This window comes from Mytilus trossulus, chromosome 13 (genome assembly GCF_036588685.1).
Source record: "Mytilus trossulus isolate FHL-02 chromosome 13, PNRI_Mtr1.1.1.hap1, whole genome shotgun sequence".
NCBI classification, from domain to species: domain Eukaryota; kingdom Metazoa; phylum Mollusca; class Bivalvia; order Mytilida; family Mytilidae; genus Mytilus; species Mytilus trossulus.
The window spans coordinates 40,396,826-40,423,261 of NC_086385.1; the positions used below are offsets into that span (position 1 = coordinate 40,396,826).

General features: G+C 31.8%; 2 protein-coding genes across 2 annotated transcripts; one reads left to right on the top strand and one right to left on the bottom strand.

The window, feature by feature from the left end:
* Positions 1 to 573: 573 nt before the first annotated feature.
* LOC134695412 (cardioacceleratory peptide receptor-like) lies at positions 574 to 7,029 on the top strand. Its single transcript, XM_063556649.1, has 5 exons — positions 574 to 695; positions 978 to 1,303; positions 5,244 to 5,379; positions 5,680 to 5,766; positions 6,623 to 7,029. The coding sequence occupies exons 1-5, from the start codon at positions 662 to 664 to the stop codon at positions 6,796 to 6,798; spliced, it is 759 nt and encodes a 252-aa protein (XP_063412719.1). The 5' UTR covers positions 574 to 661; the 3' UTR covers positions 6,799 to 7,029.
* Positions 7,030 to 8,909: 1,880 nt separating this feature from the next.
* LOC134695167 (cardioacceleratory peptide receptor-like) lies at positions 8,910 to 22,956 on the bottom strand. Its single transcript, XM_063556371.1, has 6 exons — positions 22,730 to 22,956; positions 20,778 to 20,907; positions 13,776 to 14,101; positions 11,418 to 11,553; positions 9,925 to 10,011; positions 8,910 to 9,329 (listed from the first exon to the last, which is right to left on the bottom strand). The coding sequence occupies exons 3-6, from the start codon at positions 13,995 to 13,997 to the stop codon at positions 9,097 to 9,099; spliced, it is 678 nt and encodes a 225-aa protein (XP_063412441.1). The 5' UTR covers positions 13,998 to 14,101; positions 20,778 to 20,907; positions 22,730 to 22,956; the 3' UTR covers positions 8,910 to 9,096.
* Positions 22,957 to 26,436: the final 3,480 nt, after the last annotated feature.

Genomic DNA, 26,436 nt, shown 5'->3' on the forward strand with positions numbered 1-26,436 from the left:
GACCTGGTGAGATACGTAATTAATTTACTTTACTTATTAGTCAATACATTATGTAGTTAAACCACAATACCTTGTTTTCTCTCTTGTTGATGGTTGTCTGTACAAAATAATTGGTTAAACACCTCCGGCAATAACTTAACTCGTTCCATACGGTTTTACGTCTCCATATGGCTTATCACAAAAATCTGAATCTAAATTTTTTGAAAAATGTCATAATCAAAATTGTTATTAGAATACAAAAACAAAGTACAAATTGATAATGTCACACAGAAGTGTTCATTTGTATTTACAATGTACATCCATTGAACAGATCGTTGAAAGCAAAATACTTTGAACCCAATATATATGAGTCCGAAAAAAGTAAGGGAGCTCTTAGATAAAACAAAAAAAAAACTGTTAAAGATAAAGAATATTTAATTTCAATGGGGTATCATCGGTCTCTTTAATCCTTCATTGCATACACATATGAATGTTAGTCCCTTATTTTGACGTAACGGATGATGTGAGCCCTGTAAGCATGCTGCTTTTAAACATACAAACATGAATCAATATGATTGTTTCACAGGTTTTGAAATGGACATCATTCTTCATTTTCCTTGGAATTATATCTTTTAACACTGTAGTCATTGTATTATTACATATTGGAGACAGAAAGTCAAGAATGGGATTTTTTGTTGCTAATTTAGCGATAGCAGGTAAATGTTATTATTCTTTTTTTTAACTTGAAAACATTGAATGTAAATCATTAATTGTATCGATGTAGAGTTTGAATTATCCGATATAAATGTTAATATATCATTTCAAACATGCCAATAAGTTGTCTGTTAGTCTAAAACATAGATTGTGTTTTCTATTGCATCAACGCATACTACATGCACTGATAATTTCCTTTATATTGTTTAAAAGCGATTTAAATGCATAAACATTTTAAAAGAACTATTTGATTCTTCTTAAACGATGACGTGTTTTTGTTCCAGATTTTGCCTTAGGCCTTTTGTATGTGCTACCAGATACTTTGTTTAATCGGTTTAATATTCCCTGGAATCAACATTTGTGCTATATTTCATATGTGTATTTGTCACAAGTTCCTTTTTATGTGTCAACATATGGAATTGTGGTTATATCTATTGACCGTGCTTATGTTATTATTAAACCATTGGCAGCTGCATCTAAAGGAAAACACTATCGTTATGGGCTTGCACTGTCAGCATGGGTTATTGGCTGCATTCTAGCGATACCTTATGGGGTCCAAGGTAGATTTATTAAAACAACAGGAGAGTGCAGACATGAGTTGCCAAGTTTAGTATGTACATTTATCATTGTGTCTCATATATACGTAATAATAAGATCAAGTAACTCCGAAACGATGCAACAGCTTAGTCATTAACGCTTCACCAAAATATTTGAAGCCATAGATGTCCGAAATCCGATTATACATGCATATGGCCAAGAAGATGTAAGATAATATTTTACAGGATTTTGAACCTTGTTTTAAATGAGTTTCCGAAGAGAGGATCAAAAGATACCACAGGAACAATGACAAAAAAATGCATGTACATGATGTAGAAAAAACAAAGAATTTAGAACACTAGCACTACAAAACAATTTATCATGGTATGACAAATCAAAAAAGAGCACACATAATGTCAGTATCAATACTCTTAATGCAAAACTGGCGACTGTTATGACTTAAATGTATATTGTCATTCTGATCCAATCTATTTTTTTCCAATTAAACTTAAAACAAGTTGTGTCGAAATGCTATTCAACGTACCTTTTTAAAGTTATCATACAGATGGGTGCGGTCCTAACCTTGACAAAAGTTAACTTGGAGTTAACTTGTTGACTGCTTTCTAGGTTAACTTGAGAATTTTTAGGCAGTCAAGCAAGTTAACTTTGTCGTTGGTGGACCAGACCTACGGTCTGCTTTTTTAGGACTGCTGCAGACCTATCGACAAGTCTGCTCCAGACCAGACCTGTGAACAAGTCTGCTTTTGACCAGTCCTGAGGACAGGTCTGCCCCAGACCAGACCTGTGGACAAGTCTGCTTTTGACCAGTCCTGAGGACAGGTCTGCCTCAGACCAGACCTGTGGACAGGTCTGCTCCTGACCAGACCTGAGGACAGGTCTGCTTTTGACCAGACCTGTGGACAAGTCTGCTATTGACCAGACCTGAGGACAGCTCTGCTTATGACAGATTATCGTTATAAGAGTTTTCATATCAGACTTGAGCTTTCATTAAAATATGTAAACAAACATTCGCATTGTTTTTCAACAGATATCATTTATTATTTACTCGCTATACTCTGCTAGATATTATACAAATGCTCTCTTTTATTTGATATACATGTAATTTTATATAAATACAAAATGGCTATACGATCACACAGAGTTTTTTTTTATTAGAAGGCGGATAGAAATGTTATCCATAGCATCGGAACAATTTTCTTATATCACGGGATATCGGCAACATTGTCTACGTTACTTCGTTCCCCGTTGTTTACCTGTCCCTTCCTAAATTTTACTTTATGCATAAATTTATACTTGAATGGATATTTCATTGATATTCAACTTGTTTGCATTGAATTTACTATTCTATTTCCCGCAGAATATTCTAACAGAAATTGTACAGTGTCCGTAAGCATACGGTGTGGTAAAACTATCAACAATCTCGTCAAATTCGTCAGATTTGTCATTGCCGATATTTATATGGGACGTCCTAAAATTATACTCAATGCGCACTGTAATGAAATTGTTGCCACTTGACGTTTAACTATAAACAAAATCAATCAACCGACATAATAGATTTCAAGAAGAGAACCTCGTATACTTTTTTATTAAATCATTGTAAATAGTACAAATGAATTCAGACATGTCAGTGTTGGTACGGATTCGTTGGTACTTTGATGATGTGGCATAATAGTTTTGTTTTACACGTACACCATCATGAACTCCTATATATGATGTGACTGTTATTATGAATAAAGAGATGAAATTCGGACATTCTCAATTTATTCAGAATATTTTATGCTTTAATAGTTTTCCAAGATTATTGATTACATGTACATTTACGGTCCTACTAAAATGTGAACAGGAGCGCCAGGAGAAGCCATTAAGGCGCTCCTTACAATGGTATGCGGGTATATAGATTTGCAAATAAAAGTGCACATATAATCAGTTTTGGTCAAATAGTTTTGTTTTCCAAGTCAGCATGAGGTATTTAAACTACTGAAATTGTGTTACGTATCAATATTTTGAATAAAAGGAGGACACGCTGGTACCCTAAATTTATGCGAACAAAAATTTGTTGTTATCAAATTGCAATATTGTGATCCATTGTCATTATTATATTATACATTGATTCCTGACATAAAAAATATGGGTGATTAATACTTTGCGGGTACGTCATGGTGTATATAGATTTACACATTAAAGTGCAAATAAGGTCAGTTTTGGTAATGCGGTCAAATAATTTTGTTGTTCAAGTCAGCTGGAGGTATCAAAACTACTGAAATTTTGTTATGTATCAACATTTTGAATAAAATGAGGACATGCTGGTATCCTAAATTTATGCGAACAAAAATTCCTTGTTATTATATTGCAATATTGCTGTCCATTGTCATGATTGTATTATACATTTAATCCTGACATAAAAAAATGACTGATTTACTGTCAAGGTATATAGATTTTCAAATCAAAGTGCACATATGGTCAGTTTTGGTGGATGTGGTCAAATAATGTTGTTGTACAAGTCAACTGGAGGTATCAAAACTACTGAAATTTTGTTATGTATCAATATTTTGAATAAAATGAGGACATGCTGGTATCCTAAATTGATGCGAACAAAAATTCCTTGTTATTATATTGCAATATTGCTGTCCATTGTCATGATTGTATTATACATTGAATCCTGACATAAAAAATATGGCTGATTTACTATGCGGGTATATAGATTTACAAATTAAAGTTCATATATGGTCAGTTTTGGTGGATGCGGTCAAATAATTTTGTTGTACAAGTCAACTGGAGGCATCAAAACTACTGAAATTTTGTTACGTATCAGTATTTTAAGTAAAAAGAGGACATGCTGGCACCCTTAATTTAGGCGAACAAAAATTTGTTGTTATTATATTGCAATATTGCTGTCCATTGTCATGATTGTATTATACATTGAATCCTGACATTAAAAATAAGACTGATTTACTAGGCTGGTATATAGATTTACAATTTAAAGTTCACATATGGTCAGTTTTGGTGGATGCGGTCAAATAATTTTGTTGTACAAATTAACTGGAGGCATCAAAACTACTGAAATTTTGTTACGTATCAGTATTTTGAGTAAAAAGAGGACATGCTGGCACCCTTAATTAAGCCGAACAAAAATTTGTAGTCATTATTTAAATGAATTAAACTATTGCTGATTGTGGCTGCATAGTTCAAGGATGTATAACTAACAAGGACGTATACACCTAACATCAAATATACTTCTTTTCAAAAATATACATAATATGATTGAATTTGATCTCGGAATATATATATATTCAGTGCCTGTTATCATTGTAACCGAGATCGTTTTTATAATAGATAGATTGTCAGATCACAGATAAATTTGTGTTACGTTCTGTGCGTACTTATTTTCAAATATTTGTATTTAATCTTGTTCATAAAACGGAAGTATTAATTTTCAAATTACTTTATTTTCGATGTTTATACTACGAAACAAAGATATTATTTTTTTTTTAAATCAACGAAGAGCGGTCCTGGTTACAAGTTAACTTAGTGTTGTGCAGACCAGTCAAAAGTTAACTTGGGAACAGGTCTGGTTTTGATCGGATTTGTCCAAGCAGAAGTTAACTTTGTGGCAGGTTCGGTTTCCAAGTTAACTTATGTTAACTTTATGACAGGACTGGTTCCTAAGTTAACTTATGTTAACTTATGACAGGACTGGTTCGAAGTTAACTTATATCAATAGCGGACCTGTTTCCAAGTTAACTTTTTGGCAGACATAAAAACAGTCCTAGGACCAAGTCCGCTTTTCAAGTTAACTAGATTTTGGTCCTAGGACTGGTCAGAGCAGTCCTATATTCGGTCACAGGTTAACTTTGACCAGTCCAAATGACTGGTTATCAAGTTAACTTGCTGTACAGGTTAGGAGTACACCCATCTGTACACATGAAGTGCTTAAATACAAATTATACTCATTAGTTTTCTATAACTATTTTTGATATATCTTTTTTATATAGGGATTTGTATATTTCGATTTATGCACCATTATCATTATACCAGTCATTGTAATAAGTATTTGTTACATACTTATTATCGTCAAAATACGGAGGAGAGAGACATTTGGAATTATCAAAGTAAAACACAACCGAACAGGTAAAAACAATAATTATATTCTTGGTATATGAAAAATGAAATCCTAATTTTTTGTGGTATTACAATTTTCGAAATTCAGCAAACAAATATTATCAAATTCTAGAAAAACACATTTTTTGTCACCTGGTCTGGAAACAACAAAACCCCAATTTGATATATTTTGAATAATTGTTTAGCGAGGAGTTTGAACTATGTTTAAATGGGGAGATTCAAGTAGAATCAAGTTCCGTCCATGAACGCGTTATATTGAAAATTTATGTTGTTGTTATAATCAATATGTAAGATTATATTTGATTATAGGAGTAGATGTCAACAGAAGTATTCAGATAACAGCTATTTCAAAGGCAAAGATCAAAACCATAAAATTACTGCTGGTAGTTGTTTTTGGTGAGATTCAACCTTTCTTAATGTTTATTGTGTGCATCTTGTTGTTTCGATCCTTTAAAAAATATGGTCTTTACCATGTTTGACACTTCTTTTGATAAATGTTTTGTTATTCATTTCGACTTCTTTTTTATATGGCGTTTAACCCTTAAAATCGAACACACTAGTCTGACGATTGTTGTGTAGTCGACATAATTGACTAATTCTGCAGTTGCGAAGCCAATATTGCCGTACACCAGTTGTGTAGTATTTAAGATTCACTGCAGATGACCAGACAAGTAAGATGTACCACAGATATTGGAACAATTGAGATGTGCCATAGGTACTAAGACAAAATGAATATAAATATCAGGATTTAATCTTTTAGTTATGCTTGACGCGCGTTTCGTCTGAAATAGCTCATCAGTGACGCTCGAATCCAAAAAAGTGAAAGGTCAAATAGAAAACAAAGTTGAAGAGCATTGAGGACCAAAACTCATAAAACTTTTGGAAAAAACAGCTAAAGTTATATATTCCTGAGGTAAAAAAGCATAAGTATTTTAAAATTTAAAAAGTTTTGTAAACTGTCAATTTATAAAAATCACCATAACAATGATAACCCATGTCAGCACAAAAGTTTGGGCTATTGGGCTGGTTATAACCTCGTGTTTTGTCTCAATCAGGTTGTACAGCAGTGATGAAAGGTGAGATTTATGGAAGAAATTAAGCCAATTATGACTTACCACAGTTGTTAACATAATTAAGATGTATTACAGTTGTAAAACATTGTTGTTTTATTCAATTTTGTTAATATTACACAGTACTTAGCTTAGCTTCAATCTAAAAAAATTAATAGTGTTCTATTGTTCTTTTTTTTCAGTATATATAATTTGTTGGGCACCAATAACGATTAATTCGTTTTTGCTCAATCTTAAATACATTGAAAGCGGAACGTGGAGTATAGTACTTTATGTCCTTGCTCCAATCAACAGCCTTGCTAATCCATTGGTATTTTTGATTTTTAATCAAAAGATGTTCCGAAGGAAGAGCAGATGATATGTAAGAGGAGATAACAGTAAGGAATATCTTATGTAGTGACCAATATACATGGAATCGGCTAAATGCATACATGATAAAGACTTACTAGAAAAAGAAAAAAAATATGTATATATCAAGTAGCACTTTGGAGGAGTCATTATAGAAAATTCAATACAAGAACATATGGAATAGCACGATATGAGCAGATATTATAGAAGAATGTAAACAAGATTTAATGAATTAGCACGAAATGGCCATCAATAAAACATGATCATTTGAATATTTACCTTCTTAATTTTATTGTGACTTGAATAGCGAGTTGTCTCATTTGCATTCATACCACATCTCCATATATCTATATACGAAAAACAAAGTGGTGTGTGTGTGTTTTGTTGGTTTTTGCTATTATATTTAGGAAAAAAATGTTTTTAGATATGGTAAATCTATAAAGTTAGATATATATCAGTTTAAGTAATAGATTTACTTTAAGTAAGTATAAAAAAAAGTATAATATGATGGCCAATGATTTAACTCACTTTAATTGACCAAACGACATACAAATTAACAACAATAGGTCATCGTACGCCCTCAGCAAGTCCATATCGCATAGGTATTTATAAGCCTCAAAATGAAAATGTAAACAATTTAAACGACATAACTAAGTAATGTATGAACAAAATAAAGAACGAAACACAAAAATTAAATATAAATTTGCATATGCATTGACTTTGAATTCAGGATGGCAGCCAAAATTTATCGTTACTTGTTTCCCAATACGCTACTTACATATGAAATTCAAAGACGTCACCGTAGATGAGATAAGTATCACTTTCATTTCATTTGTATTAAAATAACTTTGTTTTCTTAAAACAAAAAGAATACTGTAACGTACAAGTTGACAGAACCAACTATACTTGTTAGTCATGTAGATACAGGAAGCTGTGGTATGCGATAACTTTCCATCCACATAACAATTCTTAAAAAATGCATTCCGGGTTTCCTTATGATTAACTTTCATGTTTCTTGTTTTGGTTTTGTCAAGTGCTGTCTAATAGAAATACACACCAACAGCAGCAACACAAGCAAAATAGTCATTGTTGCAACACATACCCTGTATTTAATTAAGATGCTCCAAATCTGGCTTATACTTAAAGAACAAAATACTTAAACACGGCTTTCACAGTAAAATACATTTTAACTTGTTACATTCAATAACGAGTGATATCCATTAAATCATTAATATATGATAAAGATATAGTATTGGTCTAACCACATCATATATAAAAAATACACTGACAACTCTGTGGCTGAAAAATAGGAGAATAAAATACAAACAACAGTACACAAAATGCAATACTTAAAACTAAAGACTGAGCAACACGAGCCACTCGAAAACACCTGGGGTTTATTACCGATCTGTTAATCGTTTTACTTCCCAAAGCATTTAACATCTTTTCTGGTGAATTTAATTGACACAATGTTGCTACTTTAATACCTCCATATAATGGACATACTATAGTTGTTAATCTTATTCGACACCAAACGTAGACAATTGCAAAAGCATTAAAATCTCACCAGGAAGACGTTAGAAAAGGGGATGACATTTTACCTAGATCACATTTTCATATTCCTATAAAGGATTTTACCGACATACCTGAGTACGGTGTAAAGGGGGTTTGCATACTTGATTATCAACACATGTATTTGTAAATAGTCATTTTACAATGTCATTTATACGCGTCTGGCGTATAAAATTATAATCCTGGTACTTTTGATAACTATATACACCACTGGGTCGATGCCACTGCTGGTGGACGTTTTGTCCCCGAGGGTATCACCAGCCCAGTAGTCAGCACTTCGGTGTTGACATGCATATCAATTATATGGTCATTTTTATAAATTTTCTGTTTACAAAACTTTGAATTTTTCGAAAAACTAAGGATTTTCTTACCCCAGGAGTAGATTACCTTAGCCGTATTTGGCCCAACTTTTTGGAATTTTGGATCCTCAATGCTCTTCAACTTTGTATTTATTTGGCTTTTTAACTATTTCGATCTGAGCGTCACTGATGAGTCTTATGTAGACGAAACGCGCGTCTGGCGTATAAAATTATAATCCTGGTACTTTTGATAACTATTTTAATAGTCATTTAACACAAAGGTTCACAAGTCGATATTTTACTTCAATTGTTTAATATTCGCAATTAGCATATTTACAATACAAAAGCTATAAATAACGGTGAAACCAATATCTCCCTATAGACTGCAACAAATCAAGCATGCACAAATCATGCATCTGTTCATAATCAGTGTTCATCTAGCTGCACAATGTTACTCTCTGAGTTTCTGTATCAAAAGTAGTTCTGCTAAAACCCTTTTTCTTTTTATGCCGAAACATTTTCTGGTTGAAAATCAAAAATATCAGTGGATTTACCAGGCTGTTTAACGGGGCAAGCATATACAGTACAATAAACCACAGTCCATATTGCGCTAGATTATAATGTATCATAATAGCTGCGAAGGTAATTGGGGACCAACAAATGATATACGCTGAAAAGAAAGAAAACTTGCTATGACTTGTTTTTTTTTATTCAAAACAAAACATTATTCGGATAAGAATGCGCTAATGCGTTTTGGTACAAGTATGATTCCATCGTACTATGTTAATCGCATTGGCTAAGAAAAAAACTATTGAACACATTATATATCTGTTTATCAAATATTTTCAATTGAGTCAAGTCATTTTTTTTTGTTATGTTACAATACTGCCTCTGATTAATTTTACATCTGATATAGTTTTTAAATCGGCTGCACTTGTAAGGAACTATCCTTATTCTGATGCTTTTTTTTCCGTGGTTGTCGTTTGATTGTGTGGTGTATACGTGTTTTTTTTGTTTCTCATTATATTCGTAGATTAGACTGTTGTTTCTCTGTTTGAATGTTTGACAATTGCTAGTTTGTGGGCCCTTTATAGTTTGTAATTCGGTTTCAGCCAATGCTTTGTGTTTGAGGCCGTTCTTTGTCCTACAATTGTTAACTTGTTCTGCATAGTGATTTGTATGGAAGGATTTCTAAATGGTACTCAAACAATATTTTATTATTTCCATCAAAACAAAAAAGTAAATAACTGCAGAAACATTCTTACCTATAAAGACAACACATACTAGTTTGATAGTTCTGAACTTGGCCTTTCTTGTAGCTTGATGTTTAACATCTATATCGCAATCATCATCTGTAATAAGACAAAATAACACATCAGAAAAGTTAAAAAGTAACATTACTAACTGTACGAATAAAAACATGAGCTGTATACACAACCAAACGCTCTTAATGAGTTAAATAACCTAATAAAAGTAATACAACTTTCAATATCGTTGCGAAATGTTATTCAATCTTTAATGATGTTTGTATCATTGAAGCGTGCATACATTTGTTTTTTTTCGAATATTGTAAAACACACAGACTCACAGTTTTTAAATATTTTTTTTTATAATTAATTCTGCTGATTAATTAATAAATGCATACATGATTATGGTTTAATGTTTCTAAAATAAATTGAATTGAGGTATATTTTTTTTAATATGGTTGATGGTTACATATCACCTATCGAACTTACTCGTCCATGTTTGTCACAGTTATATGGGTTTGAATTGGAAAACGTCTTATGAGGCGTTACACAACTCGTATCCTCGAAATATATATACACTTGATTTCGTGGATACGGATTTTTTCCGAGTCATTTAAATGTAATTTCAAAATTTTTTGAAGGTTTCATTCTTATTTTTGTTATTTTTACTCAAGTATATGCGACATCGTATATGTCGGATGCCAAAGTTGCATATACTAGTAATCCATGTGCTTTTAGGATAAAACTCCTTTTTCAGTTTACATATTCCTTTAGAAAAAAAAAAAAACTGGTTATATTAATTTATAATACAAACTGAACAAATATATTTGAGTTCTAAAATATATGCTGTATGATTGCGAAATAGGTGGACGTAGTAATTGTAGGCAGCAGTACGACCTTCAATATTGAGATAACACATACTATTTAATTACGAAATAATTCATAAGGGCTTGAACATGTCGTAATTGTACCACGGGTTGGACTTGGTATGACAAATATTTTACCCTGAGTGATTCTTATAGGACAACACACAGCAACTATTTTTGATATAATCGCTCTCGGTGAAGGTGTTATTTGCCGTTCCCATGATAAAAGCAATATCAAATTGACGTAAACGAACGGAGCAAACTGAATAATTGACATGCTTAAACTATTTATAATAAAATATTCAGATAGGTTTGGTGTAATCTAGATACAAATTGTACTTATGTGTCTGATAAATATACAAGCATGGCGTATATAACACACTTGAGCATCGTGTGTTTATGTTTGCTTGTGTGTAATGTTTTTCAGTTCCAAAATCGTGTACTTTCTCCTATAAGTCTTATATTCTGACGACATGAGGTTATGACGCTGGATAACTCATTCATAAAACGGCATATGTCAAGGGAGTACGTTCGGAACAGCAAAAACAATATAGTCCTTGCTTACCACTGGTGTGTACTCAAAGTGTTTGAAGGACTTAATGTTAGAATCGTTTATATAATTACCACTGTTGTAAAATATTTTACCTGAATCTTTGCTTTTATTTAGAATAAATTCACCACTCCTGCGACCATATAGTTTGATTATGATAATAATGTAACACGCACTTATTATTAACAGTGGTATTACGATAATAGTACAGAGATCTAAGTACAACATAACCTACAATCAATAAAAAATAATATGTAACTGATTAACTACGCACACATGACATACTGTCTTAAGTTTGATATATCAATTTCACAGCAAGGTTTTATTTCATTTTTGCAAACAAATACCCCTGCAATTTACTGGCATGAAAATACGGATTTTTTGTGTTATTAAAATTTGCTGTTACAAAATATTAGAAATTATTATAAATTAAGGAATATATCTCCCTCATGCAAAGCTCTGATTCCTTTCACGGATTTGGCTATACTTTTTGGACCTTTTGGATTATAGCTCTTCATCTTTTATATAAGCTTTGGATTTCAAATATTTTGGCCACGAGCATCACTGAAGAGACATGTATTGTCGAAATGCGCATCTGGTGCAAGAAAATTGGTACCGTTAATTTTATTACTACCACTGGGTCGATGCCTCTGCTGGTGGACTATTAGTCCCCGAGGGTATCACCAGCCCAGTAGCCAGTACTTCGGTACTGGCATGAAAATACGGATTTTTTGTGTTATTAAAATTTGCTGTTACAAAATATTAGAAATTATTATAAATTAAGGAATATATCTCCCTCATGCAAAGCTCTGATTCCTTTCACGGATTTGGCTATACTTTTTGGACCTTTTGGATTATAGCTCTTCATCTTTTATATAAGCTTTGGATTTCAAATATTTTGGCCACGAGCATCACTGAAGAGACATGTATTGTCGAAATGCGCATCTGGTGCAAGAAAATTGGTACCGTTAATTTTATTACATGTAAAATATATAGGGAAAACTAATATATTTATAGCTATACAGTGAACCTCAGGAATAGATTACCTTAAACAAGTTTAACGGAGTTTGGAAAAAGATTGAAGTATTTTGATTATCAATGCTCTTCAACTTTATTTGGCCTTTTAACGTTGTAAGATTCGAGAGTCACTGATGAGTCTATTTGAAGAAGAAATGCGCGTTTGCGTAGATACATAATGTAATGTTGGTGTCAGTGATGAGTTTATTCATAAGACACAGAATCAGAGTTCGAATGGCATCTGGTAATATTAATTAACGACTTCTAAATATGATATACACGAACAAAAAGATAAATTGCCTTTTCTTTATCAAATACGATACACTTATTTGATTGCTTCTACAATATGCAAGCAAACACTTTTTCTTTCCAAATCAATCAAAGACTCCTAATTTTATTATATTATGCAAATATACCCATTGGTTTTGATAAATATATATTTAAATTTTGGCATTTGTATTTCTTTTTAAGATGGTTTGTTGCGCAAATGAAATATTTTTGAAGCAAATGAAATGCCAATTGACACAAAACCAAAACACCGGTAGTAGCATTTAATACTCTTTATCGCTATTTTGTGGATATTTCCTTTGATCTTTTTTTGTGATAATTTTCATATCATGCTACTAGCTTGAGATGGAAAATTATCGCTGGAAACTAAGAAGCCACGTGACCGTTGCTAGTGAAATTGACATGAAATTGACAACGTCGTCATAGGTAAAATAGCGATAAACAGATTATCATTGGTCATCTCAACTCGATTGCATTTCTCGCTTTCGCCGTGACCGGCTCAAGCGAGAAAATCAATCTCGTTGAGATAACCAACGATAATCTATAAATATCACATGTAATTTTGTTTGTTTTTAACAGATTGTCATTGTTTTGCAAGTAGCACCATATCTTACATCATTGAACATTGTAGATTAGAGTATCCTGCTCTGATAACCGGTGACCAAGCTTTTAAAATGTGTTTTACATTGCACATTTTCTTTTTCTGTCTCTACGTATTATATCTATAATATTTTAAATAATGAATTTTATCGCTATTTTGTGCATTTTTCCTTTGATCTTTTTGTTGTGATAATTTTCATATCATGCTTCTTGCTTGAGATGAACAAAATATCACTAGAAACTTAGGAGGCCACGTGGCGTTGCTAACGAAATTGACTTTGAAATTGACAACGTCGTCATAGGTAAAATAGCGATAAACAGATTATCATTGGTCATCTCAACTCGATTGATTTTCTCACTTTCGCTGTTCCAGCTCAAGCGAGAAAATCAATCTCGTTGAGATAATCAACGATAATCTATAAATATATAATTGCATTTTTTGTATCACTAATGTTCGACAAACAACAATGTTTGTCAATAGTGTTGTATTTCGTTTGCTTTTTATTTTGTTAATTGTAATTTCTTCTCTTTAAAAAAGATCAACTTACTAAGCTTGGAGCCTCATGTGAGCAGTAAACTTCCTTTTCGCTATATGTACCAAACACCCCGTAAGGAATTGCAAGAATACATCCAATCACCCATGAGGACAATGCTAGTCCATATCGATATAGTTTGCCTTTAGATGCGGACGCAAAGGGTTTTAAAATAACATATGCACGGTCAATTGATAACACTACGATTGCATATGTTGACACATAAAATGGAACCATTGAGAAATACACGTAAAGAATATAACACGCGTATGGATTCCATAAGACATCAAACCAATTAAACAGAGTCTCAGGCAGTACAAAAAATAGTCCCACGCAAAGATCTGAAAATAAAAGTATTGGATGAAGTAAAAAAATCAAATGTATTTCTTGACAATTCGACAAACTTTTCTTTTGCGCGCAGAAATAAGTTAAATATACACCAACAATATATACTGGGATAACTCTTGTTTTCGCCAGACGTGCGTATAGTCTATAAAAGTCTCATTATTGACGCTCGAATAAAAAAAATAGGAAAAAGGGAAAATGCGTTATTAATTTTGCTCGTTTAGTTATCTTTTAACGTGTATCCAATCTTTTTTTTATAACTTACAGTAGTTGTCTATTGTGTGTGCATGCTTAGAAACAATACCCAAATACCGATAAAATTATAATGAATGATTGTAGTTTGGCTTCGTAGGTGATGTACCGGAGTCAGCGATCAAAGGCTGTTTGATATTGCGAAATCATAGAAAAAATATGACATATGTTTTTTTTTATTTGTGGTAAACATGTTGGTTAGCTTATAACTATACGTTTTGTATATCCTTCCGCATCTTGGCCATGCAAACAAAAATTGTTAAAAAAGAAACAATTCGTATTTTTGATTGATATTTGCAAGACTCAAATTGACTTATTAATTTAACAAAAGTAAAACAAATTGCGTTGGTGTATTAGTTGTTCCTTTGGTTTCATTTACAGATGGGTGCACTCCTAACCTGCACAGCAAGTTAACTTGATAACCAGTCATTTGGACTGGTCAAAGTTAACCTGTGACCGAATATAGGACTGCTCTGACCAGTCCTAGGACCAAAATCTAGTTACCTGAAAAGGGAACTTGGTCCTAGGACTGTTTTTATGTCTGCCAAAAAGTTAACTTGGAAACATGTCCGCTATTGATATAAGTTAACTTCGAACCAGTCCTGTCATAAGTTAACATAAGTTAACTTCGGAACCAGTCCTGTCATAAAGTTAACATGAGTTAACTTGAAAACCGGTCCTGTCACAAAATTAACTTCTGCTTGGACAAATCCGATCAAAACCAGACCTGTTCCCAAGTTAACTTTTGACTGGTCTGCTCAACACTAAGTTAACTTGTAACCAGGACCGCTCTTCGTTGATTTAGAAGAAAATATTTTTAATATCGTTGTTTCGTAGTATAAACATCGAAAATAAAGTAATTTGAAAATTAATACTTCCGTTTTATGAACTGGATTAAAAACAAATATTTGAAAATAAGTACGCACAGAACGTAGCACAAATATTATCTGTGATCTGACAGTTTATCTATTATAAAACGATCTCAGTTACAATGATAACAGGCACTGAATATATATATATTCCGAGATCAAATTCATCATATTATGTATATTTTTGAAAAGAAGTATATTTGATGTTAGGTGTATACGTCCTTGTTAATTATACATCCTTGAACTATGCAGCCACAATAAGCAATAGTTTAATTCATTTAAATAATGACTACAAATTTTTGTTCGCCAAAATTAAGGGTGCCAGCATGTCCTCTTTTTACTCAAAATACTGATACGTCACAAAATTTCAGTAGTTTTGATGCCTCCAGTTGACTTGTACAACAAAATTATTTGACCGCATCCACCAAAACTGACCATATATGCACTTTAATTTGTAAATCTATATCCCCGCATAGTAAATCAGCCATATTTTTTATGTCAGGATTCAATGTGTAATACAATCATGACAATGGACAGCAAAATTGCAATATAATAACAAAAAAATTTGGTTCGCGTAACTTTAGGATACCAGCATGTCCTCATTTTATTCAAAATATTGATACGTAACAAAATTTCAGTAGTTTTGATACCTCCAGCTGACTTGTACAACACAATTATTTGACCGCATTACCAAAACTGACCATATGTGAACTTTAAATTGTAAATATATATACCAGCATATTAAATCAGCCTTATTTTTAATGGCAGGATTCAATGTATAATACAATCATGACAATGGACAGCAATATTGCAATATAATAACAACAAATTTTTGTTCGCCTAAATTAAGGGTGCCATCATGTCCTCTTTTTACTTAAAATACTGATACGTCACAAAATGTCATTAGTTTTGATACCTCCAGTTGACTTGTACAATAAAATTATTTGACTGAAACCACCAAAACTGACCATATGTGCACTTTAATTTGTAAATCTATATACCTGCATAGTTAATCAGCCATATTTTTTATGCCAAAATCTATGTATAATACAATCATTACAATGGACAGCAATATTGCAATATAATAACAACAAATTTTTGTTCACATAAATTCAGGATACCAGCATCTCCTCATTTTTTTCAAAATATTAATATGTAACAAAATTTCAGTGGTTTTGATACCTCCAGCTGACCTGTACAACAAAATTATTTGACCGCATCCACCAAAACTGACCATATGTTCACTTTAATTTGAAAATCTATATACCCGCATAGTAAATCAGCCATATTTTTTATGCCAGGATTTAATGTATAAGACAATCATGACAATGGACAGCAATACTGCAATATAATAAAAAAAAAATTTGGTTGGCATCAATTAAGGATGTCCTCATTTTTTTCAAAATATTGATATGTAACAAAATTTCAGTAGTTTTGATACCTCCTGCTGAATTGTACAACAAAATTATTTGACCGCATTACCAAAACTGACCATATGTGCACTTTAATTTGAAAATCTATATACCTGGACAGTAAATCAGTCATTTTTTTATGTCAGGATTTAATGTATATTACAATTATGACAATGGACAGCAATATGCAATATAGTAACAACAAATTTTTGTTCGCATAATTTTAGGATACCAGCATGTCCTCATTTTATTCAAAATATTGATACGTAACAAAATTTCAGTAGTATTGATACCTCCAGCTGACTTGTACAACAAAATTATTTGACCGCATTACCAAAACTGACCATATGTGAACTTTAAATTGTAAATCTATATACCAGCATAGTAAATCAGCCTTATTTTTAATGTCAGGATTCAATGTAAAATACAATCATGACAATGGACAGCAATACTGCAATATAATAACAACAAATTTTTGTTTGCATAAATTTAGGATACCAGCATGTCCTCATTTTATTCAAAATATTGATACGTAACAAAATTTCAGTAGTTTTGATACCTCCAGCTGACTTGTACAACTAAATTATTTGACCGCATTACCAAAACTGACCATATGTGCACTTTAATTTGAAAATCTATATACCCGGACAGTAAATCAGCCATTTTTTTTATGTCAGGATTTAATGTGTAATACAATCATGACAATGGACAGCAAAATTGCAATATAATAACAAAAAAATTTGGTTCGCGTAACTTTAGGATACCAGCATGTCCTCATTTTATTCAAAATATTGATACGTAACAAAATTTCAGTAGTTTTGATACCTCCAGCTGACTTGTACAACACAATTATTTGACCGCATTACCAAAACTGACCATATGTGAACTTTAAATTGTAAATATATATACCAGCATATTAAATCAGCCTTATTTTTAATGGCAGGATTCAATGTATAATACAATCATGACAATGGACAGCAATATTGCAATATAATAACAACAAATTTTTGTTCGCCTAAATTAAGGGTGCCATCATGTCCTCTTTTTACTTAAAATACTGATACGTCACAAAATGTCATTAGTTTTGATACCTCCAGTTGACTTGTACAATAAAATTATTTGACTGAAACCACCAAAACTGACCATATGTGCACTTTAATTTGTAAATCTATATACCTGCATAGTTAATCAGCCATATTTTTTATGCCAAAATCTATGTATAATACAATCATTACAATGGACAGCAATATTGCAATATAATAACAACAAATTTTTGTTCACATAAATTCAGGATACCAGCATCTCCTCATTTTTTTCAAAATATTAATATGTAACAAAATTTCAGTGGTTTTGATACCTCCAGCTGACCTGTACAACAAAATTATTTGACCGCATCCACCAAAACTGACCATATGTTCACTTTAATTTGAAAATCTATATACCCGCATAGTAAATCAGCCATATTTTTTATGCCAGGATTTAATGTATAAGACAATCATGACAATGGACAGCAATACTGCAATATAATAAAAAAAAAATTTGGTTGGCATCAATTAAGGATGTCCTCATTTTTTTCAAAATATTGATATGTAACAAAATTTCAGTAGTTTTGATACCTCCTGCTGAATTGTACAACAAAATTATTTGACCGCATTACCAAAACTGACCATATGTGCACTTTAATTTGAAAATCTATATACCTGGACAGTAAATCAGTCATTTTTTTATGTCAGGATTTAATGTATATTACAATTATGACAATGGACAGCAATATGCAATATAGTAACAACAAATTTTTGTTCGCATAATTTTAGGATACCAGCATGTCCTCATTTTATTCAAAATATTGATACGTAACAAAATTTCAGTAGTATTGATACCTCCAGCTGACTTGTACAACAAAATTATTTGACCGCATTACCAAAACTGACCATATGTGAACTTTAAATTGTAAATCTATATACCAGCATAGTAAATCAGCCTTATTTTTAATGTCAGGATTCAATGTAAAATACAATCATGACAATGGACAGCAATACTGCAATATAATAACAACAAATTTTTGTTTGCATAAATTTAGGATACCAGCATGTCCTCATTTTATTCAAAATATTGATACGTAACAAAATTTCAGTAGTTTTGATACCTCCAGCTGACTTGTACAACTAAATTATTTGACCGCATTACCAAAACTGACCATATGTGCACTTTAATTTGAAAATCTATATACCCGGACAGTAAATCAGCCATTTTTTTTATGTCAGGATTTAATGTATAATACAATCATGACAATAGACAGCAATATTGCAATATAATAACAAGAAATTTTTGTTGGCATCAATTTAGGATACCAGCATGTCCTAAATTGATTCAAAATATTGATACGTAACAAAATTTTAGTTGTTTTAATACCTCCAGCTGACTTGTACAACAAAATTATTTGACTGCATTACCAAAACTGACCATATGTGAACTTTACATGGTAAATCTATATACCCGCATAGTAAATCAGCCTTATTTCTTATGTCAGGATTCAATGTATAATACAATCATGACAATGGACAGCAATATTGCAATATAATAACAACAAATTTTTGTTCTCATAAATTTAGGATACCAGCATGTCCTCATTTTATTCAAAATATTAATACGTAACAAAATTTCAGTAGTTTTAATACCTCATGCTGACTTGAAAAACAAAACTATTTGACCAAAACTGATCATATGTGCACTTTTATTTGCAAATCTATATACCCGCATACCATTGTACTTAGCGCCTTGATGTCTTCTCCTGGCGCTCCTGTCCACATTTTAGTAGAACCGTAAATGTACACGTAATTATCAAAAATATTGGAAAACTATTAATGCAAAAAATATTCTGAATAAATTGAGAATGTCAGAATTTCATCTCTTTATTCATAATAACAGTCACATCACATATAGGAGTTCGTGATGGTGTACGTGTAAAACAAAACTATTATGCCACATCATCAAAGTACCAACACTGACATGTATGAATTCATTTGTACTATTTACAATGATTTTATAATAAAAAAAAGTATACGAGGTTCTCTTCTTGTAATCTATTATGTCGGTTGATTGATTTTGTTTATAGTTAAACGTCAAGTGGCAACTATTTCATTAAAGTGAGCATTGAGTATAATTTTAGGACGTCCCATATAAATATCGGCAATGACAAATCTCTCGATAAAACTGACGAATTTGACGAGATTGTTGATAGTTTTACCACACCGTATGCTTACGGACGCTGTACAATTTCTGTTAGAATATTCTGCGGGAAATAGAATAGTAAATCCAATGCAAACAAGTTGAATATCAATGAAATATCCATGCAAGTATAAATTTATGCATAAAGTAAAATTTAGGAAGGGACAGGTAAACAACGGGGAACGAAGTAACGTAGAAAATGTTGCCGATATCCCGTGATATAAGAATATTGTTCCGATGCGTTGGATAACCTTTCTATCCGCCTTCTAATAAAAAAAAACTCTGTGTGATCGTATAGCCATTTTTTATTCATATAAAAATACATGTATATCAAATAAAAAAGAGCATTTGTATAATATCTAGTAGAGTCTAGCGAGTAAATAATAAATTATATGAAAAACAATGGGAATGTTGTTTACATATTTTAAGGAAAGCTCAAGTCTGATATGAAAACTCTTATAACGATAATCAGTCAGGTCTGGTCAATAGCAGACTTGTCCACAGGTCTGGTCAAAAGTAGACTTGTCCACAGGTCTGGTCAAAAGCAGACCTGTCCTCAGGTCTGGTCAGGAGCAGACCTGTCCACATGTCTGGTCTGAGACAGACCTGTCCTCAGGACTGGTCGAAAGCAGACTTGTCCACATGTCTGGTCTGGGGCAGACTTGTCCCCAGGACTGGTCAAAAGCAGACTTGTCCACAGGTCTGGTCTGGAGCAGACTTGTCGATAGGTCTGCAGCAGTCCTAAAAAAGCAGACCGTAGGTCTGGTCTACCAACGACGAAGTTAACTTGCTTGACTGCTTAAAAATTCTCAAGTTAACTTAGAAAGCAGTCAACAAGTTAACTCTAAGTTAACTTTTGTCAAGGTTAGGACCGCACCCATCTGTAGGTATGGATATACTTTAAAGATTACCTGCAATTGCCAAGTTCGCCACAAAAAAATTCAATCTAGAATTTGGTTTTCTCGATACTTATAACACTACCACCTCTATATTTAGAAATATTATTCCAAGGAGAATAATCAAGGAAATCCATTTCAGACCCTGTAATACATAATATGTTATGCTTAAATTAGAAAAAAACATTCATTATATAGAAGGCACAGCAATCGAACTTCTCTAGAATCATGTTTCATGTCTATATTATTTTAAACAAACTGTATCACTTAGTAGAGAATATGAATACACCCTTATTAATGAAAACAGAAACGAACGAAAATCTATCAATGATAATATTTTAAAAGTCTGAAGAAGAATTGATTTATGTATAATTGAATTGTAGTTTCCAAAATATGTCTAAAGTATATCAGCCAATCATAGGAATATAATTATTTTTTTGTTTTTCACCAGACGCACATTTCGTCAACAAAAGACTTATCGGTGACGGTTGTAGATCCAGGATCTATATAATACATAGAATTGTAAAAAACAAACATTACCGGTTAATAAAGCAATAGCTGTTCTCGTATCTATGCGGAATTCCCCCCCCCCCCCCCCCCCCCCCAAAAAAAAAGGAAAAAAAAAAACTGAACAAAACCAATTTAACAATATAATAGACTTTATAAGTTGATGTATCCTTATCATAAATAATCAATAAAAAGCATGTTGTTCCTTCACGAACTGAAAGGTAAACCACGTAACTGTAACTTCATGGTTGCTCGTCAGTTAATAAATTGAAGAGAAATTTAACCTTTTTTGTTTGGTGTGAAAATGATTTAAACTTTAAGAAATGAATACACTGTATCAAATGTATACTTGATAAATTGTTATCAGTTTATAACATTTGTATAAAGCTATTACTTGTGTAATGGAGACATGCAACATTAATATAAGTAGAATGACAAATAAAAGAACATATTATTAGCTTTTATTGGTATGAGATATGTAACTTTTCTCCATCACAACAAGTTTATGAAATTCATTTTAAAGAACTGTTTAAACGCAATTAACGTAATTTATTTCAAATTTATACATAAATTTGCTGTATAAGAATATCAAAGAAAATACCATATGGTAATGGTGTACTTTAGCAATTAAACGAATTAGTGCGTTCGTTAAACAAGTAGTACATATAGCCATTGTTTCTGGTTATGCATACATCAAAACGACTTCTGCCATTGTTGTTTCAATACATATGTCGTAATAACAAACACCAAAACGATATCTGCCATTGTTATTTCAATGCATATGTCATAATAACACATATCAGAATGACTTCCGCCATTGTTGTTTCAATACACATGATACATATGTCATAAAACATATGTCATCAAAACGACTGCTATTGTTGTTTCAGTACATATGTCATAATAACTGAACAAAATGTGTTTTGTTTTATAATTTTATGAAAAATATAAAACGCCCATCTTTGAATTGGTATCTCTATAAGCTTGTTAACAGCATGGTTTGTCACAAATTTTAAAATACACAAAACAATAGCTCATATTTATACCGACAAGACAGCATATTACACAAGACACAAAACACATTTACAATTTGTTCTGCATTTTTTTTCATTGGGATCTTTTCCAATTAAGTTATTTGTGGATTTGCATGGTGGTCAATTCCTCCATCGCAGGAGACCCTAATACCGTGCTTGCACCAAGCTTTGCTTTTTCTTCCGATTCCAACAGACTCTCCAAGTGTTTGTTTTCATAACTTGCTCAGTTATATAAATACATGTATATGTTCAATTAAACATCGACAAACCACTGTCATCGTCGCCTTTTCTTTATTTTTTTTCGTTATTTGCTAGAAAATTTATGATCTCACCTTGTGGTGAAATAATCTATTATTTGCTAAAGCATAAATAATGTTACCTTGTTAATAAATATGTAATTATCTCCTAAGAAATATATAATCTCACCTTTTCATCTATCATTTCTACGTTGCTCTCAGTAGCGTTATTTAATATTATACTCCTAATAACTGTAATGTTATTTGTAATGGTAGATATAGATTGGTCTATCAAGTAATATACTCAACACAATTGTATATAAATCCGTGGTATATGTTTCAATCAGTAAGTATGATTTGAAATTTCTTTTTGATTTGAAGATTGTCAGACAAGACGTTATCTTAACTAATACAAACTACGTGATATGTTGAAGGACTTGCAATTTAACCTGAGGATTGCAAACAACCAAACACGTTCTATTACACATACTCATTATAAAGTATAAACATAAAGTTGTAAATTGGCAACTTATATGTTATATAATTGAATTGTATGATTAGAAGTGAATCTTATATCAAAGGAAAAGATGCTTTGATTTAATCGACATTAAACATATATAATGATTATATTGCAAATGTCGCTTTTAAGAGGTTAATTTTAATAATTATATTTTATTTAAATCAAAAGAGTATAAAAGTGAGAACGTATACATATTTAAGGCATTACTTTACATTTATTTCAGACGTTACTGTGTATTTACAATAACAATGAGTTGTATTGCGATGGATTCATAAAAAAAGGAGACACCAGATGTAAAAAAAATCATCTTTGGAAGGTTGAATCCTTTTATGATGAAAATGAAATGAATATCCATATTAGAAACGTAGATTTAAAAAAAACACATTAATATTTCCTTTTTGTAGGGTATTGTAGTGGTATAATTATATATGCATAAGCATATTCAGTTATATTTCTGATGTAAACATGAAAATAATTCACTTATTATAGATACGCTGCTTAAGAAATGGTAAGGGTAAAAATAAATTTTGCCAGAGTACGAAATGGGGTTTCGAAATGATTAGGGTACGAAATGCCTATATTCATTCAGCCTCAAAATGTAATCGTCAAATGAAAATTCATATTTTATTTTTATTGATATATTTAGTTTCAATATGAGAACAGTTATGCAACTCAATAAAATATGATAACTTATCACGTTTTTTTTAGTGACACAGACTTCATACCGCTTTGAATACAAATATCTGTTTACATATCAATGCGTCAATAACTAGAATTATGTTGTCGTGAAAAAGAACATGACTTTCATGGAAATAGATGCTGTAGCTATGTGCATCGATAATTGAGATATGCCATATAAGTGGAGGATATGTTATTTTTTTTTCATTTTACTTTTTATACATAATGCAAGCACCAAACGTATTTCTTTGATTCAAAATCAAAGGATAATTTCCATTGTGTATCGGATTTGATAAAACATTTCAGTGAACTTTTTTTTCTAAATGCTTCTACTGGTGAATATCGGAAAACCGAACCATGATTACACCGTTTATACTTAATCGTTTATTGCATTTATTTCTAAGTGTTCCGGTAAGTTTTCTGAAATTTTAATTTATATACACTCAGAAATTAAGATAGTAAAATTGAAAAAGAAAATAAGCAATCTGTCAAAGCGACAACAACCCGACCATAGGACAGACAACAGCCAAAGTTCACCAATGCATCTTCAAGGTAGCGAGAAACTCCCGTTTCATTATCTATGTTAGATCTTATTATAATCATTAGAATTACAACTGATTCCAAAAGTTTGTATATTAAATATCAGAGGTACCAGGATTATAGTTTCATACGCCAGACCCGCCTTTCTTCTACATAGACTCATCAGTTACGCTCAGATCAAAATAGTAATACAGCCAAACTAGTACAACGTTGAAGAGCAATAAGGACCCAAAATTCCAAAAGGTTGTGCCAAGTTTGACTAAGGTAATCTATTTCTGGGATATCAACATTCTTAGTTTTTCGACAAATTGAAAGTTTTGTAACAGGAAATTCATAATAAAATGACCATATAATGGATACTCATGCTGACTACTGGGCTGGTGATACCCTCTGGAACGGAACTTTCACCAGCAGTGGCAATGACTCAGAGGTGTAAATAGTCATCAAAGGTGGAAGCAGGAGGACTGAAGGACGACTCCGGATGCGGGGGTTGCTTGCTGCATTGAAGACCCATTAGTGGCATTCAGCTGTTGTCTTCTCTATGGTCTCTTTGACATTCCTTATTTCTATTCTGAATTGTATATAAATTCAAATCATGTTTCACTATTGATGACTCCTAATACATGTATCATTGTCAAATACGATGTAATGATCCCGATTGGAGAATAAACAAAACAACCAATCATTTAAACTGGAGTATATAATCACTGTGTATAATCAAATTACAGGAACTTACGTATAGGCCTGTCACCGATATTTTGATAGATTAAGAATGCACATCATTGTTACATTAAATAGTTTCAAAAGTGTTGTTTTTTTTTTACTACAGATATGTTTTTAAAAAGTACATTGCAAGCATTCTGCTTCGTTTGCAACAAAAGATAGTATGTTTGTAGTGACACAGATTTCATACTGCTTTGGATACAAAATATCTGTTTAAATACCAATGCATCAATATCTATAAATATATTATCGTGAAAAAGGTCATGACCTTCATGGAAATAGATGCTGTACCTATGTGCATCGATAATTGAGATATGCCATATAAGTGGAGGCTATGTAATCAAATATAATTTATCTGTGTCATTTGGTGTCTTGGTTTTTTTTTAACTGGGGAATAACTATTGGAACAATTTCTTAAACGAAAAATTGTGCAGTCGTTTTCTGTTTAATAACAAATGCATAATCGATTAAATATAAATACTTTGGAAATTACGTTCAAGTTAAACTTTCGCTTCATTTCATTTACTTTGTATGATAATAATTTGGGTTTGTAACGGCTTTTAATATTACAAAGGAATATATTCAAATAAAGGAAAAAATAGTATACCGCTGATCAAAAACTTGAATTTGATTATTAATGCATTTGATTCTTTTGAGTGTGCATTTGTATGATTTTACCTGGAGTTATATAATCCGTAATTGTTGCATTATATTGACGCATACAGTATAAATAATTTGCACTTAGTGATCAAACTTGATTGGGACAAAAATACAAATGTCAGTTACAAGGTGAAATATCCAGTGGTCAGCATATTGTCTATGATTTAATGTAGTCAACCTTTCAACAAAAACCTTGATTTTAAATTTTAGTCAATGGTGATTTGCATATGCAGTATCCTAAACGTTGTTAGTAAAGCTAATACAAATCTATAATTAGTATACCATTAAAACGATATTTTAATTAATATTCCAACAGCTTTATAAAGTAGTAACATGTAACATTCAATAACTGTTATTATCAGAAATAGCATGTTTAAAATATTTCAAGTGAAGACAATGCAAGGTATTGTACTCTTTAAAACTGGTACCTTCGAAACATACTTCAAAATCCTAGGCGTCTGCACTTAAAAGGTCGAGAACACTAGATTTGCTGACGTGAGAATACATTTGCATAGTCATTTCCAAAACACAAGACCGATATGGCCTTGAAAAATTGACCAATCGACTCAATGAACTACAAGGCATTGTGGGCTACTACGAGTAAACTACTACTTAATACACGCGGAACTCTCATTACTAAAGTTGTTTATACTGCAAGTATATTTAATGTAAAATATATAACTTAATCTTCAATTTGAATTGCATGCTCAGATAAAAATAATATTGTTTATTGGCTTCACGATTCGACTTTCTTTTTGCCTTGCAAAAGTAGTTGA

Bases quoted from the DNA above. Each gene is read 5' to 3' on its own strand.
- LOC134695412 (XM_063556649.1), top strand. From the start codon at position 662: ATGGGATTTTTTGTTGCTAATTTAGCGATAGCAG. The intron at 1,304-5,243 runs GTATGTACATTT...TTTTTTATATAG, and splicing joins GACATGAGTTGCCAAGTTTA to GGATTTGTATATTTCGATTT. The intron at 5,767-6,622 runs GTGAGATTCAAC...CTTTTTTTTCAG, and splicing joins ACTGCTGGTAGTTGTTTTTG to TATATATAATTTGTTGGGCA.
- LOC134695167 (XM_063556371.1), bottom strand. From the start codon at position 13,997: ATGGTTCCATTTTATGTGTCAACATATGCAATCGTAGTGTTATCAATT. The intron at 11,554-13,775 runs GTAAGTTGATCT...TATTGATTGTAG, and splicing joins CACATGAGGCTCCAAGCTTA to GTTATGTTGTACTTAGATCT. The intron at 9,330-9,924 runs GTAAGAATGTTT...CTTTCTTTTCAG, and splicing joins AGTATGTGTTGTCTTTATAG to CGTATATCATTTGTTGGTCC.